This window comes from Cryptomeria japonica, chromosome 3, assembly GCF_030272615.1.
Source record: "Cryptomeria japonica chromosome 3, Sugi_1.0, whole genome shotgun sequence".
NCBI classification, from domain to species: Eukaryota; Viridiplantae; Streptophyta; class Pinopsida; order Cupressales; family Cupressaceae; genus Cryptomeria; species Cryptomeria japonica.
Window position 1 is genome coordinate 685,315,991 of NC_081407.1, and position 18,316 is coordinate 685,334,306.

The following is an 18,316-nucleotide window of genomic DNA, read 5'->3' on the forward strand; positions in this document are numbered from 1 at the left end:
AGGTGGATATTTTGCCAATTGTCCCAATGGAAGAGCTCGGCCCTATAGTGACCAAGTTCATTGAATTTCTTGCCAAAGAAAAGGATAGGGGACACTCACTTCTAGAAGAAAGCTGGATTTGATGGTTGTTTATTTCTCATTGGTCCACTTTGGATAACTATTGTAGCTTGCCTAAATTAAATTTTAGGGTTTTAATCTTGGCCATTAATCTTACATCGATCTTGATCGTTGCTTTGCCTAAACTAAAGTTATTAAATGAATGCAAGATTTGATAGTCTTGATTGGTGAAATCTTTGTTCATACTTTTGATGAACAAATGATTTTTGTTCATTGTGCAAAGTTAGCCTGAGCGTATTTTGTGGATGTTTAACTTCTACCTTCGGATAAGTATCGTTCATTCTAATGGTACTATGCATGGTATGAAAATTTTAAGCACAACCCTTGAAGATTGCACCCACTTTGTTTAGTTGTTTAAGTTGGCAAACCAAAGCATGGTTTAGTTTCAGCCAATCACTACCATCTCTTAAATTCCTAGGAATAGTATAGAATCCCCGAATCCTTTTCCTTTTTACCTTTTTTTTGAAATTCAAAATCAAAAAAAGCCCCCCCAAAAATAAGGAATTTTTATACCTGAAAGTTTTGACACCCTTGGCTTACCAACAAACATCACCAAACGATCTAAATCTAACATTAAAGTCGCTAGTTCGCAGTGTAAACATTGAAATCATCATATGATCTTCTTTGCAATCCTAGCATATGCGGTGATTTTATTCAAGAGAGGATAGAGTTTCTTTTGGGCATTTTTATTCTGTGTTCGGTGTGTCATAAAACATGCACCAACACATAGTAATCTTCTCTCCCTTTTCCCTTGTCATTTCTCTATCTTTGATTTTCATTCCTTTCCCTTGGCATTTGAAATTCCCTGTACCTTGAGATTTCTATTTATAATTGATCCCTCTTTAGATTTCGTGTTCTTCATGCAATCTTTCCATTGACATCCATTTCCCTTTGTCTTCTGTCACTTGCACACACCGCTCTAGCTAGGATTCCTTTTTAGGTGCAAAACATTGAACACACTACCACCACTATTATATAGGGTCACACTAACCAAAAATATTCAAAGGTTACAATTGAGGTTGGAATATTTCACCTCAAGGTTTGACTAAGGTAATCTCCTAAATAGCCAATCCCAATTTTCCTTTCCTTTTTAGCTTCAAATATTGATATTAAAAGATCAAAACATCTAACGGCCAAATATAGGTGGAACAAGGATCAATACATAAGGCCATCAAACCCTATAGATTCTAGAGCCATAAGACTAGAAGAAAGAAGAACCACATAGGTGCCCTATAGGAGCATTTGCAAAATTTTTGGTTGGGAGTGCTCCATCAGAGCAATGTTAGGTAATAGCACCCATCTTGGACACTAGCATCCTTGTTGAGGGTAGATAGCTTAAAGTTTCTAGAACCCATCTCCTAGTCTGCTTCAGTTGATTCCTACAATTAGATCTAGGTTCCAGCCACTTGTAGGGGTGCAATTTATAACCTTTACTTTTCATTTGCTAGTTCTTGCCCCGGCTTCTGTATTAGTTTAGTTTGATTTGATTAATTTGAGGGCATTTAATGTTGCAACATTAAAGTACATTTCAGATTGTTTGTCAAATTGAACTAATACATTGAAAAAACCTAGGTTTATAGTTTGCTTTGTTTCTGCATGCTATATTCATCCAGGTTCCCAAAATTGATCGTTTAGATAACAGTTTTGATTTGTGTCAAAGCTTTAAATAAACATGCGGCATGATGGCATGTACAAATGTTTGACCTTGGAAGAAGGAATATTTATAGGTATTGGAGGCAAAATGGAATATTAAAACAGTTGTTACTGTCTTTGTTTACTTGGGTGCGCACTCACTTATCTTAACTTTAGGAAGTTGATGATCAAATATTTCTTAATTCATACATCATGAACACCTCAGGCTCAGTAGAGAGTGGAGGATGCAGTGAGGGTGGGGGAGTGCTGGACGTTATCAAGTTTTCTCTATTTTTTGCGAGCTTTTGCTGACTGCTCTAAGGAGTTTCTAAAAATTGTGAAGAAAATAAGTAAAAGATTATTGAATGATTATATATTTGTCTTTGACCGTGCAGCTCTCATTGTTTAGATTGGTCAGATTCCCTGACTTACTGTAGTTCTCTGAAGAATGAAGATTTGGTCAGCAATAGCGAGGATTGAGTGTTGGAGAAAACATACAAATTGGGGTAAGACTTATATTTATAATAATATAATATATTTATTATTAATTAGTTAAATTAATAAATACATATTAATAATATTAAGATTTGTATATATGCTTTTATGTATATGTGTGTGTGTGTGTGTGTGTGCATGCATGTCTGTCTGTCTGTATGTCTGCATGTTTGTGTATGTATGGCCACTCTTCCCTTGTCATTCATAAACATTGGTCCATGGCTCGCTCCTTCCCAAAACTTGCCCCCCTGTTCCAAAACTATGTGGAACAATGCTCTAGTATCAAGATACTAGACTGGTGTACAATTTTCATGCTTGAAGTAGGTAAGTGACAGAGAAGTATATGAAGTTTTTATAATTTACTTTGGTGGTCTCATTGGTCAATCTGATCATGAGATAGACGAAAGAAAGAAAATATTAAATATTGTGGTGAGGTAAGAGTTATGGTCACTTGAGAGTTGTTTCAGTGTTGAAAAACTCTGCAAGTACTTGCAGAACTCGTGAGTATTTGTGTAGCAAATATGATGGCGAGTTACTTGACATATAACTCGGCACTGAGTTTTTCCAAAAAAGTGCAGCGATTTTTCTTTAAAAATCGCAAAAATGCACGATTTTTATCCCTAGAATTGTCAAAAACTCCTCCAATCGAAATATAGAAGCATTTAGTAGGAATCACAAACTTCTTTTTTAGGGGTTTTTGAGCTTTTTCGTGACATGAAAAAGGGACGGAGGGCATTGTGGTGGCGCATGACTACAAGTATCCCTCTATGCAAGGTACCAAGTAGTGGTTTTTCCAGAATGTAATATTAATATTGTAGGATTTAAGGAAGGTGTAGCAGAAGAAATAAATGAAATATAGACAATTTGTCATTGGCAAATTGTAAAAACTAATTTTCAAGATTGAAGGAGTGGTGTACCAAGTGCAAAAGAGAAGAAATTAATTTTAGATTGAACATCCCAATACAAAACTTAGAGAACCAAAGGAAAACGAAGCAAACAATGATGGAATTGACCATGCAAAGAGTAGATTGGTGCATGCTGGTTGATGGTCTAGAATCTAGATTATGAAAGTTAGAGTGTAGATTTCACAAAGATAAGTTGCAGGAGGAATATACAAATTTAAAGACTAAATATTCTTAAATTAAATATGTGCTTTTGAAAAATATTTAAAACATTTATGTATTTTAAAATGTTCGATAAATTTTCTGAGTTTTATTTTGAGTTTTTGCAGAGTTCCGAGTTTTTAAAATCTTTGGGCCTGTGGAGTTATTGTTGAGTTTGAGTTTCTCAACTATGAGCTGTTTAATGAATTGTTTTGTCAATGGAAGGGCCATTTAGAAGTTTTTGTCAAATTGTCATAAGCCATTTGAGCCAAGTCTGTTTGTTGATTGTCAAATACAAGGAGCTTGTTGAAATCAGACTTTCAAGTTGCTGAGCATCTAATCTGTGGTTTCTACAGATTGAAAGTCAATTGAAAAGAACACACATTGAAGTTTGAATATTGTTGCACTTGCAGTTCTTTGGATTTTAAAGCTACAAGGTGTTGATGGGTGTTTTACGACCACACCCACACAGATTAAAGTGCCAAAGGACACTTTATCCTGTCTTGAGCAAAGACCTTTAATATGCTAAAATTGTGAAGATCATAGAGGCGACTCCAAGCTTCCTACTGCGAACTTGCAGCTTTATGCTGGATATGAGCTCATTTGGCTTGATGTAATATGCTGGTAACACAAAGTGACTTACATTTGGATCATTCTTTCACTTCTTTTCTGTGGCTGGAACTTGATCATCAGATATTGCAATTTTGTGATGCCTCTTTCTTCAAACAAACTGGAAATATACTAAAAGTAAAAAGGAGAAAGGGTTAGAGAATCTATTCTACTCTCAAGGACAATGATATCAAGGGATAGTGCTCCAATGGACGAATTCCAAATAAACCAAGTTCTGGTTTGCCAAGATCAACTACAATTCTACAAGAACTGTTGCAATCTTCCAAGGATGCTGAAAGATTTTCACATCGAGAAAGTGCATTTGAATACCCAAAACGACGCAATCCAAATGACCATCCATAATTGAACTTAGCACAAATTTAGTGGCTCAGATTAACTTTACACTACAACTTATAATCAACAAGATGCAAAAGGTATGTACTATGGAAATTCATCAAACACCATTACATTCTCCATTGAAATCAAAGCACTTTATCTAACAATTTTGAGAAATTGGAAGAACACCATGCAACAAGATGAAATGAGCAAGAATCCATCATAACTTCAATGAAATCAAGCTTTATTCCTTCAAGTCTTACAACAATGTCTTCTCCTTCTCCTACTCACTTCTACTCTAAGAGCGAGAGCTCTCTATTTCTAATGAGCTAACTATAAATTACAAATGAGAATGCAGGGCCTTTTATAGAGCTCTTCTCACAAATAAACAACTAAGATTGATTTGAAATCAAGGGCCGAGATTACAAGATGGAGCCCTAATCAGGGTTTTACTAACAATAGCTTCTGGGGCACAGAAAAGTGGGGCCAAGTCGACCAATGAGAAAATTATATTTAGGGACACTTGTCCTTCCAATAATAAAATATAAGGTTGTTGCATCGAGAAATGTGCCTTCTAGAAGCTTTCTTGGATAGGTCAAGTTCATTGAATTTGGACATGTTGACTTGGAAACACGTGATTGGCCAGCGAAGGCGAGTAGGCGCCACGTCAACATACTGGACTCCACGTGGACTTCGTAACTCATCACAAAATTGTTGTTGCATTTTAACTGATTGTATATATATATAGGGTATATTCCCAAACTGCATCACTTTGTGATCAAGTTTCTAATTTTGATTAACTCTTTTGAAATTATCTCTCCTTGATCATTTTCTTCCTTTCACGTACTTGCTTGGGATTTCACCTTCTTGAAATGGATTGGACTCTTTTGTTGACGATTCTGTCATTCTTGAAATCTTTCACACTTGAACTTTTTGACTTTTGATCTTGGATTTTCGAAGGAAATTCAAGATGTTGCATTCTTCCTTCTACATTTATACTTGAACTTTGATCTTTGAGGTCTTGAACCTTGAATGCCTTGAACTGGATTGTCTGGAACTTGGACGTCGTTTACCTTGGATGTCCATGCTTCTTGATGTCATGATGTGGTCTTTGGATTGGATAGATGAATCCTTGATGTTTTATCACTTTTTGACTTGTCAAGAATGCCATGTTTTATCAAAATATCTCCTTACGAACTTCAATTTTATGTCTCTAGTCACTTCCCTTCCATGGGCGCATTTGAGATAGCCACAAAGATTATGTCTTTAGGTGTGAATCCACTTGTCAGGGGTAATTGTGCTTCTAAGCACAATTGAGCAGTGAAGGAGGATTTTTTTTCTAAGGAGTTTATCCCTGACACCTATGAAATTGCGCTTGTATTCGCAAATGAGAAGTAGAGGAGGATTTTTTAAACTGGGAGAAAATCTTTGGCAATGAGGAATTTGGACCCCTAGGCACAATTTGAGCTTGGAGGAGCATTTTGAGGTGAGGGAGGAATTCCTGATCATGATGAATTCCCCTTAGTGCATCTAGGAGGCAGTGAAGGATTTTTGGATTGTTGCCATGCCTTAGCTAGATTTCCTCTTTTTAGTCCGTCATTTCAACTGACTTGGATCTGGATATTCCCTGTTCCTTCATTGTTGACGTTCATTTGTAGCCCCAAAAAAAGACTTAGCAAAAATAGAAACTGCTAAAAATAGTAAGTTTGTCCAAACTCAAAATTAGCCCAATCGAAGACATAGTGAAACTTACTAAAATTAGACATACTAAAAATAGCCATTGCTAAAAATAGTGTCCAAACTCCAAACTGGTCGAAACTAAGAGGTGCTGAAGCTTACTAAAAATAGTAGGTGCTAAAAATAGAAACTTTTGTCAGAATTGAAAAACACCACCACCAAGTCCCATGAAGGATTTTTCCTTGTTTTGGAAGAAATTCTTGCTTCCTGTCTTGCATTGACTCTCAGAGCGCAAATAAGACCCTGAGGAGGATTTTGTCCCCAAGGACAAAATCCTATTGATGTACTGAACTGCTGGGGACAAAATCCTATTGATGTACTGAACTGCTTCCTTGGGTGCAATTTAGGGGCAAAGGAGGAATTTATATCATGAGCGCAAATCCACTTGTGTCAAGGATTTTTCCCATACTTAGCCAAATTTTGGTTATTCAATTTCGTTCCTTCATGCAAACCTTTCAATACTTAGTCAAATTTGCATCAGTTCACCCTTCTGCTAGTGAATTCCTTGTTCTATCATTGCAATCTTTTTCTTGGACGATGATATCATCCACTCAATGAAGTCCTCTTCTTAGCATCCAAAGTCTTGTTCTTGCATCAGTCCTAAAAAGACAAGAAAACATTGTAATCTTACACGTATCAATCAAGTCATAAGTTAACAAAATGCAAATTTCAAAGGATAATCAGTAAACTCAATGCAGTTTGAAAATACTTGGAAACCCTAATTCTCAACTTGACGACAACTATCAAGGCTCTATAGTCTTTAAAATCAATTCCATACTTAGGCATTTCATCACCTCTTAATGTCAAAATCTAGTCTGATGGCTCAATCCTTAGGGTCAAGAGACGACACTAACCACAAAAGACTTGGTTTATTCAGGAAAAAAGGGGGGTCCCCATTGGCGATGGGGCGATGTGTGAAAATGTCACAACATAAGGTATAGAAGATTTTATGTTGGGTGTGTTGAGGATTTTGTTATAGTTGTAAAGTTAATAATTGAAATCCCTTTTGAAATGTCCTAGGCAGTCAGAAACAAAATGCTTTTGTCAACTCGAAGATCAAAATTAATGCACTTTAAGAGTTAGGTTGAAGATTTGCATTGACACATTCAGATACCTTCCATCATCTTGATCTAAAACGTGCAATTGAAGTAGCTTGCCAACCATTCATTTTGGGCAAAGTGTTTGAAAACCAAAAATACAATCAGTCCATTGTAGTATTGACAAGTTGCTACTTATTGAAACCTTGGAAAGGAAGATGCAAGATGGCTTGTTGAAAGAGACGAAATGTGCAATACCAACAAATTTAGGGCGTCATTGTCCTCGTTAGAATAGTTTGGGTTCATGGAAAGTGATAGGAAGGATACAAGAGAATTAGCACAACTTAATAGCTCAAGTTGACAAGATAAGATCTCTAGAGTTGTACAAATTGAAGCTTCAGGGGGAATGTAAGGTGTTAATGTTTGTTTAGGATCTGTGTAAATTAATGTTTACAATAAACACAAAAAAGGAAGTCAATGCATAACAGTAAACTTAGATGAATTAGAGTCCATAAGATGTCAAAGAATTTGCAATTTGTAATAATACAAAGTATGTTATCTTTGTACTTTGAGAAGAGAATGCCACTGTGAAGCTGCTTTTATTTTCTCATCCATGATAGATCATTTTGTATATTCTGTCTTTGTTCTGCCTCAGCCTTGTTCATGTGCTTGTGGTGATTGATTAATTAATTGCGTATATTGATTTAAAAAGACAAGGAGTGTGTCAATTCTTCCCTACCAGGAGTTATATCTGGCTCCAAATTGTATATGTGCGATCAGGATGGGCAGATCCCCAATGTCTGAGCCTTGGTAAAATATTTGATATGACATGGAACTGATCAATGGGCCAAAACATTGATGCCATCCTGCCATTTTTTGACTACTTAAGTTCTTTTTCTTATATTGTGGATATTTGACATTTTAAAATTGTATTCTACAGAGTATTATTTGTCATAATCATTTGTAGAATATTTTATCAAAATGTTTTATAATTTTGTTCATCTGAATTTCACATGGTGGTAATATAATCTAATATTCAACTAGTAAATTACTTGATGCAAGTGAATATTGTGGCTAGTATTGGTATATGTCAATTTGGTTTATGCAAATTCTTCCAAAAGTTGAAGGGGTTGAACTCACAACTGTGTTATCGGTGATGCGGTCCCGCCCTTCAAAGCCCCTCTGTCCCCATCCCTTGAGGAATCTTGGGGATGGTGGCACATTAGGGGATGTCCCCTAGCCGTCTCCCCCAAAATGAGAAACTGTGGAAACGTCCTTGAATGTGTCCTTAAAATTGGCGACAACAGGACATGTCCAAAGGTGGCTGGGGACATCTCAGACATCCCTCAACAGTCCTGGGGATGGCCAGGCGTCCCCTGCAAATTTTTTATTTTTTTTATAATGTTCTAAAAAAATCATTCATAACATCAAAAAAATACTGTTAATATATCATGACAGCATTAGAACAGCAGCAATAAACATATCATGACAGCAGTATAACAGCAATTAAATTAATCATGATAGCAGTGACAGAAACAGCTGTAGTGTAACAGCAACAAATATATTATAATTCAGATTCATAGGTAATGATATAAGTTATATAATGGTTAAGTTGTTAACACTAACAGTAATAATTTGGATTTCTGATTTCTTTGTTCAAAAGAATCTCAAACTTAAAAATTCTTGATATGGTATTAGAGTCCGTTATTATTGTTAGTTGCAAAAGAGATTAAAGGTGCATTTGCCATGGTTTGGTACAATATGGTATTGTTGAGAATTACAAATGAACAATTTGTTTTTGGAATGTGGATGCATGCAGGCTTCTACAGAGGCCATCCAACATCATTTTAATATTGCCATGTTATATTGCTACTGTTATACTGCTGTTCATAACTTGTATCTCTCTCTCTCTCTCTATATATATATATATATGTATGTATGTATGTATGTATATATGTATGCATGTATTTAAAATATTATATATATTGCTGCCTCCCTTTCATCCCCCCAAAACGGCCCTCAAACTGCTGTCTCTGAAATGTACCCCTATTGTCACACTGTTTGAATCCTGGAAACGCTTTTGAACATAGGCTTAATTGGTTAAATCATTGGGTTCTTGTTTTGGAGACCCAAGTTCAAAATCCCTTAAGTGAAAGTAACATCTTATATGGGAATCTAAGCTGTGACTTTTGGACTTACATAGTTGGTTTCTAGTGTTGATATCTTTGTTGTTATCTAATATTAATGCTCTACAAGAGCAATTCTTGGTCTCATATGCTCAGCTGCTCATAATGAGCCATATTTGTAAATGTTCCCCAATATAAAAATTTCTTTCAATCTAATCTAGTCTTTGTGTGTGTTTTTTAAATATAATTTTTTTAACTATAATTACGTTTTGTTATTATATATTCACAATTCTTTAACTGTGACATTGTTTAAATTTTCCAATTCTTTAACAAGGTATTATAATTTTTTTCTTTAAACTTTATTTACAATCAGTTGAACATGTTTGAATTTGTTTTGTAGGTATTGTGATTTCAAGACTACAGTTCTCAATGAAAGATTGTACGCTATGGGGCGTCAGCACTCAAAGTATGCTATTAATCTATATATCAGTTATTTGAACTTTTAATCTTAATTCTTATCTATCTAAAGATATCCGCAATTGTCTTTCTATAGGTGAGTATTACGCAACGCATCATATTTGATTCAACAATTATGGTTAAATGCAATTAGTTTTGCTTTTCTTTTCTTTTTTGTAATAGTCTCTTGCTCTTCACAGGTTTCTACAACTCTGGTTCACAATGGGAATTGGAGTTAGTTTTTTGGCAATGTTCGGGGTTATTTTGGTTAGAAGCTTTCTTTATGTCTGTTGCTTCTACTTCTCAGTTCTTGATTATTACTGACATCGGAGTTTATCTACCTTCACTCACTTCTTTATTATGATAGTTTTTGATGCTTATTTAAATCTTTAACTTATTTTTGATGCATATTTTCTTCTTAGGTTTTCATCTTGTAATGATTTGCAGATTCTTATACGGGAGTCAAGGTGGTTGGTGGCTTCTCATGAAGAAGGAAATACCTTAATGGAGAAATCAAAGAAGTCATTATATGCAGCTCTTCCTGTGGTTAGTAACGTGGTGTAATGTGCCATGAAAATTAATTCTTTTACTCTATGCCAGGAGGTTAAGGAAACACATTGGACAAGAGCACCTAAGTATAACAGTTGAATTTTTGAATTTTCATTTGAATGTTAGGTACCTGGATTAAGTATGCCTGTAAGAGACATTGGCTACTTGTGCATTGGGACTGTACTTTCTGTTGGATTTCATGAGTTTGGTCATGCACTCGCAGCTGCAAGGTCTGCTTCTTGAAGTTATTCAATCATTTTCTCATTCATTTTGTTCATAGGAGGGAGGAATCCTGTTGATTCACATTATGGCATTTATGACTTACATTGCAGTGAATTTGTATCTTCGATGGATAAATGAAATACATCTATACTTTCTAGCTTTTCAGTTTTCATAACTGCTTTATCAACTCTGAAATGTATTAGGATTTAGTACCAATTTAGGAAATGCATATTTATGTGTTCGTAGAGAGTTAATAGTAGATCAACTCATCAACATATATGTGCTAATTGAAGGGTGCAACATTCCCATGTCAGGCCTCTTTGAGCTGGGCATTATTTGGATTAATTATTAATAAAAATAAAATAATAAAAACTAAAAGAGATGAATGGACAGGAAAGGGAGAGAATGGGTTGGTTGACCTACTGCATTTAGCATTAACCAGGGATGGCATGAGAGAAAAGGGGGGCTTCTGTGCCACCGATAAGGAATGACATCCCCCCCCCCCTTGGCTGTCCAATCTATACGCTGGGACTCTGTTGAAAATAAAACATGATTATAACATAACAGGGAAGGGCATGTTCAGGACAATTGTGGAAAGGAGAAACACAAAGAAAAGGGCGTGGGGTTACTGTAACTTCCCTGGTATACATGTATGCAAAAAAATGGATGCATGGCGAAGGCACAGTGAGGTCGGATGAAATGCCTCAGAGAAATGTGGCTCTAGGGAACACATGATTGCAGGATATGCATAAAATCAATTTTTTGGAAAGGTTTTAGGACTTTCAAGCAAATGCCATTGGTAGGCATAGAAGCTAGATTCCACTACTTTTGTTGACATGCACCTTACCTGTACTAAAATGAGAGCGTCAAACAAGCTGAGGATGCACATCAAAGCGTAAATGATGGAGGAATTTTGCCAGATGTGTGGGAGAGGAGTATTCAAGATTGGAGGTAGGCAATATTTGGAGTGTGTATAGAAAAAGAAGAGAGTAGAGAGAGGTCCTTCATTCGAAGCTTCTTATTGTGACATTTTCACGGATCGTCCCATTGCAAATGGGGAACCCCACTCTTTTTCGCTTTCTAGGTTAGTTGTCTAGTAATCCATTTAGCTATTAACCTTTTACTTTAGGAGGTGCAGTGCCTTAGGTTGTCAAGAAGTGATCATGTCATGTCTCCTTCTTTAAGATGAAATGAGGTCGGTTTAGCTCTCAAGGCCTTGGAAATGAATGATTTATAATGATCATTTCATTTGATCATCATCATCATATGCCTTCAGGATCAAAGATTGAAATGCTGAGCCTAAGTGTGGAGAACTATCGGACAAAGTGGAATGCTTTGATGAGGGTGGTAGTTAGGGCATGAGAAATGATGAATAAACCTTGTTAATGATGAGGTTACTTCTACAAGATGAAGGAAGAACCATTGGAATGGATGAAGTAGGTGGTAGAAGCAGCAAAAGAGATAAATCAGGTCACTTCCATTGACCCCTCAAATCCCTGACTTGCTTCATCCTCATTTCCAGTTGGCTGCTAAAAGCCCGACCAGGATGAGAAGGTCCATATACTTGGTGAGATCAACGTTTATTGAAGTGCAATACCTAGAGTTTTGTGAGATAATGATGTTGGAGATGGGTAAAATTTGCTAGAAGTGAGTGGAAATGCATTGGAGTTCATTGAGCAAGCTATATTGACATCTTAAGATCACTGTCAACGGCCTTCAAAATCCACGACAGCTTGCTTGAGAGACTTTCACTTGCCCTCAAAAAGCACAACCTGCCCTTGTCATTTCTACTTGGTGCTAAAAAAACTGACTTGAGGGCATGAAGATATGTTTGCTGATGTTAGAGATGAATGGAATTAATGTCTAAAGCAAAACCAGTGATCAAGTTAATGAGAAATGCAAAAGGTGGAGAAAATCGTCAGAGTCAGTAGTCCCCAAAATCCACGACCATCTTGTGACTACTGTCAATGGTACTCCAAAACTATGACTTGCAGGGTGGACTTCTAGTTGGAGGTGAAAATCATGATCACCTCGTACTACTTCCAGTTGCTAGTGAAATCGCCGCTCCGCTGTCAGTGTCTCCTCAAATCCACGACTACTGTCAGTAGGGCCTCAAAACCCCGACCAAGCCTAGAGCACTTCCAGTTGGCCTTGAAAAGTCCGGCCTAAGGTGTAGAGGAGAGAGCAATTTTAAAGTTGATCAAATAAGTGATCAAGGATGATGATCAAAAGATGCGAAAGCACGATGGATGGAAATCCTTACTTCCACTTGAAGGCTAAAACCACAAACATCTTAGTGACGCTGCCTGTGCCCTTCCAAAAGCGCGATCACTTAGCATGCTTTCATTTCCAGTCAAGCCTCGAAAGCCCAACCATTTAATAACTACTGCCAATTGTACCAAAAATCCCCGACCTCATTGCTATCACTTCCAGTGCATGTCCAAATCTTCGACCTGCTGGATGGTGCTTTGCAATTGGAGCCTAAATCCACAAACTTCCTTGGTGACTTCCAGTTGGAGCCTAAATCCACGAATTTTCTTGGTGACTTCTAGTGAGCATCCAAAACCCTGCCCAAAGACATGTAGATGATTTTTATGCTGCTAAGAGGGGAATGATTTCAAAGATCAAGCAAGTAGATGATCTAGTTGGTGAAAAGATGTGAACGAGTAAAGAAGCTGATGTCTACTTCCGCTTGGAGGTGAAAACCACAACATTTCATGCCCACTTCCAATTGGGGGTGAAAACCCTGACCACTTTGTGGTCACTGTCAATGCCTACACAAAACTCTGACCTACTCCAAGTTATTTCCAGTTGGTCACTAAAACTCCGACCTGCTTGTCAGCACTGCCAGTGACACCTCAAAAGTCCGAACTTCTTGTAACACTTCCAGTAGGAGCCCCAAAGTCCGCCCACCTAAGACCACTTCCAATGACCCCTAGAATCCACGATAAGGGTAAACAAACAAGAATCAGACCTCAGAGAGTGAAGTATCAGATTTGAAACATAAAATTTAACCTTCAAGCATCAAAATCAGACTCAATTTGATGGGAATTAGATCAAAAGAAGTAAAATCAGACATGAGGTTGGAAATCAGAACTTTATTAGGAAGACATATCAGGTTAGAAAACTCACAAAATGTATGAAATCTAAAACTATATATACCATATGCGTTTGATGCCATCTTAATTGTTGTTGCAGGTGACCAAATGCAGGAATTGCTGTCAGCAATATCAAAGTCTAAGCATGTGGGATGCAGCAGAAACAACTTCAGCATGGTGGAGATCAACACATGGAAGTTACTCCAAGGAAAAGATTTGACAAAGAAGGAGAAGGATATCAGCATCTCCGAGACATTGCAACACTCCAAGATTCATCAACATTGCAAGTTAGAATTAAAGATTCACCATCATAAAGAGAAGGATATTGGCATCAAAGGTCTAGACATGAGGGAGAGTGAAGGTAATGAATGAAAGGAAGCAACCACATGGAATAATGAGAGAAGACATTACAACTTGAAAGGATCTAGCATTCATGAGAGAAGACAAATAAAGATGCTACAAGGCAAGTGTAGAGATCCACTTCAAGGGAGGAACATATGACTATCTTGAATTTCCCTCAGAAATCCAAGAATTGCTTCCAATACATCAAGAAAGTTGTCCAAGACGGAGGCTTCCAGTGAAGAGATTAAGGATCAAGAGGGTAGTTCCAAAAGAGTTAATCAAAGTTAGAAGATGAGTCGTCTCATTCATGATTGAGCTTGGAAATGTTAATCAAAGTTAGAAGATGAGAATGAGAGAAGACATTACAACTTGAAAGGATCTAGCATTCATGAGAGAAGACAAAGAAAGATGCTACAAGGCAAGTGTAGAGATCCACTTCAAGGGAGGAACATATGACTATCTTGAATTTCCCTCAGAAACCCAAGAATTGCTGCCAATACATCAAGAAAGTTGTCCAAGACGAAGGCTTCCAATGCAGGGATTCAGGATCAAGAGGGTAGTTCCAAAAGAGTTAATCAAAGTTAGAAGATGAGTTGTCTCATTCATGATTGAGCTTGGAAATGTTGAGTATCAAGAGATATGCATCAATCACCTTCAACTTGTGATGAGTTACAAGGTGTCAGTAGTTTAGGTGGTGCCTAGTCATCACCAACTCACCTTCACACTTCATTCTAATTTAAGGCGTCTAGATTCTATGCACCTAACTCATCCAACGAGGTGGGTAACTACCACATGTGGGCACAAAGTTTGATGTACCTACCCTCATCATCTATTGGTCAATCATTCAAAGAGGGACACGTGTTCTAAAAATGTAATTTTATCATTGGTCAAGCATTCAATGCTATGCAATGGGTGTAACGAACCCTATTTAGGGTTTTCATCTTGTAATCTCGGCCATTGATTGTGAATCAATCCAAGCCACTCATTGTAAAGAGCTATGTATATAAGACTCATTTTTCTTATTTGTAAAGGTTAATAGTTAATAGTTAATAGTTAATAGTTTAGTAATGGTCAACAGTTAGATACCAACTAGAGTAGAGTAGGAGAAAAGGGAGTGTGTTGTCAAGACTTTGTTGCAAGAAGCAATGTTAATTTCATTGAAGATATGGTGAACTTCATGTGTTGATTCAATATTTTGCATGGTCTCTACTTCTCATTATTTTCATGTTGATTAGATGGATGGAAGCTATTATGGATGATTAATGGTGCATTTTTATGTTCATACTACTAGTATTTCATTGATTGTGAAGTATTTTGTGTTGGTAACTAAAATCATTTAGCCAAGCTTAACTTCAATTGCTACTTCTTCATTGATATGCATTGCATTGATGGTGTCTATGCCGCTGGTAGTAATTTGAATACTAATTTTCTCTCCTTAGAAGATCACACTAAATTTTGTGGAGTTGTTGCTTTGCACGACAAAGCAAAGTCTAGTTGTATTTCACTAAGTCATTTATAGTCTCATACATTCCTAGGATTAGATGAAACTCCCTAAGCCCTATCTCTTTTGATTTTTTGTTTTTAAAATCAATTTAATTTCCATGTTCTAGCAACATTCAAACATTTAGGTTTAACATAAGTCTCCCTTGTGATTCCAGCAATATCACATCATACACACTGAGTCTATCCAAGAGCATGTCAAGACCCGACATTCGGAACCTTGGAGTCATTCCATTTGATCATGCAGTTTAACACTTTGGGAGGATTTTGTTCAAGAGAGGATAGAATACTTTGTATTTTATTCTGTGTTGCATGATGTCATAAAAAACACATCATTGCTTCTATTCTCACCGTCGCTTTTTAGTTCCCATTCTATTCATGGCCTCGCTCTTGCTTGAACGTCTATCCTAAGCTCAGATTGGCTAGATCTAAGATATGGATAACAACTATGATCACATATATAGCAGAGGTTGAGTAGAGCATGAAAAGAGTGTTTCAGCATTGTGGAGATGCAGAATGATGTTGTGTTAGCATGAATGGCGATCTGAAAACTTCCTACCACTTGGTCCAAATTTTTTGTGAGCTTGGTAGGGACACATTTTATTTGTTAGCTTATAAATGTTGTCTCAGACCACATTGTAAGTAGAGGTAAAAATGCATGTTTAATAATTATAAATAAATAAATAAAATACTTGAATGCATCTTTATATTGATAAAGAAAATTTTGAGTAAATCTAGGGTTGGGTGTATGGTCTTGAATTTCATTGTCAAGATGATTCTTTTCTAATGAAAATGTTTAAAGTTATTTTTAGGGACACAATAGTGATTTTTCTTCCTTGGCTACATTAGTTATCTTCATTGGTAATCTTTTTCTATTTCAGATGGTATCATGATAATTTTTGAAGAGATATTTGAATATGATGAGTTAGGATTAAGATTTACTTAATACAAGTTTTGGCTTATGGTTGTATAATAATATAACTTTAGGACTTTATTTAGTGACACTAGACATATATTGTATTGAACCTATTCTAACATTACAAGTTGATATTTTTGCCAATCCATTTTGGATTTTTGATGTAAAGGCTTTATTTGTCTACATGATGTCTATCAACTTCTTAAGTATAAGAACCTCAATATTGTTACTACCATGCAAAGTAAGGGAAATAAATTATAGTTGCACCAATCTGTTGTATGATCACATAGTAGATGGAAGACAACTTTCAGTCAATTTGATGGTGGTTGAAATTGAGTTAAGAGATAAACCATCTATAATCATATTGTATAGCATCTCTTGACATATTATTGCTTATATTGCTTACCAGTAAGGTCATAAATAGTTATAAATGGCAAGTGTGAATATTTCATATTCAACAAACTAGACTATTTTAGAAGTATTGGATTTTATCACAAGGTAAAGGAAATTAGGAGATTAAGAATATATATTATTATTGGGTTTGTATCTTCAAATGTTGGTCAAATGGATATAGTATGGCCAACAAGAGTTGACTTGGCTATTGATTCTACTTACAACAAGTTTATAACTTTTGTGTTATTTCTTTTAAAGCTTAAATAATTTCTGTATGGCCTCATCGTGGCATATTTGTTCTAATTGAGTACGATGTCATAATTCAATATGATCACGGTGCTTGATCATATTAGTTGAACATTACTTGGGAGCTATAATGGAACTTCACATGATTGTCATATTGTGAATAGATTTTGATTGTTGCTACCCTTTTTCTATGATGTGATTGGTTTTTTTTATATTAACTAGGTTGTTATGTATAATTTCTACTTGTGTATTCCAATCTGACCATCTATCCTTGTAAAACACTAATGTCTTAGGGGTATCCTTAAAATGAGGAATATTTTGATGTTTAACTATGTATAAGGACAATTGATAATTGGGACTGTTGCACATTCAGGTAGTTTGGGAATCTTGTTCCTAGTGTTAGCCATCTTAGTACATTGAACTGATTCATTTAAGTAAAATCATATATAGTTGTGTTTTGTATCATCTTCATTATTTTCCTTAGTTAAGCCAGTCCCTAGTTTCTCTAGGGAAACTCTATGTCAAGGTTGGAAATCCTAGAGGGCTATGCCTTGTAGATGTGGGTGACAAATGGTTGTCCCTAGTCTCTATCGAGGTTCTCTTGACCTAGGAAAGAGTAAGTTCTCATCCTAATAGTTGAAATCTTAGGATAACTACATACAATTTTGATTTTGTTTGGAAGTGGGTATATAAGTAGTCCTTAGTCAAAGGATGTCCTTGTGACCCAAGTCCATAGGGGAGGGTTTTAGGAAATATCTCTAAGGTTTGGGGCTGTTCCTTGTCCAACCTTTTCTTTATAGTATGCTTTAGTCAAAGGCTGAAATTTGCATTAGATTGTTATTAATGAGTTAAAAAAATTTGATAACTTGTTTCTAATAATGATGTAGAATTAGGGTAATAAATCTAATGATGTGAACAATGGGTACTCTTATTGAGTATGGATGGTCTACTTGCTCTAGCTATGCGCCTGATTTTATTTTGAACTTGAAGCAATTTTGTCAGGTCTGTCAATGCTATTAGTAGGAAATAACTATAAATATTACCAAATACAATTGGATATTTTTTCCCTTGTATTTGTCTAATAAAGAATGTGTTTCTAAAGAGTGTGTTTTGGATAGAAATTGAATGAAGTGAGTGTAATTTGATTACTCATGAGTAGTATTGTTTATGTTTAAGTGTTCATATAAGACCAACTCATGTGGTTTCAATGTGATTCTTATTTGTCTACAGTTCAACCCTAGACCTATAAGACTCTCTATGCATAGACTTATTGATTACATAATTGTGACATATATCTATGTCCACTTGACCAATTTTGTAAACCCTTGTGATGTGTACTTGGCTATAATTCCCCCATAGGTCAACAATCAAGTCTAATGTATGAGCGGTTAGTTGGTTGTCA

At 36.0% G+C, this 18,316-nt stretch overlaps 1 protein-coding gene across 1 annotated transcript in view; it reads left to right on the plus strand.

Annotated features, from left to right (window-relative positions):
• The window catches only part of LOC131051108 (membrane-bound transcription factor site-2 protease homolog), a 66,444-nt gene that overhangs the window by 13,615 nt on the left and 34,513 nt on the right, over window positions 1-18,316 (plus strand). Inside the window, exons 2-5 of the mRNA XM_057985479.2 lie at window positions 9,593-9,658; window positions 9,849-9,915; window positions 10,096-10,194; window positions 10,324-10,427. Of these exons, the coding sequence (XP_057841462.1) occupies window positions 9,593-9,658; window positions 9,849-9,915; window positions 10,096-10,194; window positions 10,324-10,427 (336 nt within the window). The remainder of the gene's footprint in view (window positions 1-9,592; window positions 9,659-9,848; window positions 9,916-10,095; window positions 10,195-10,323; window positions 10,428-18,316) is intronic.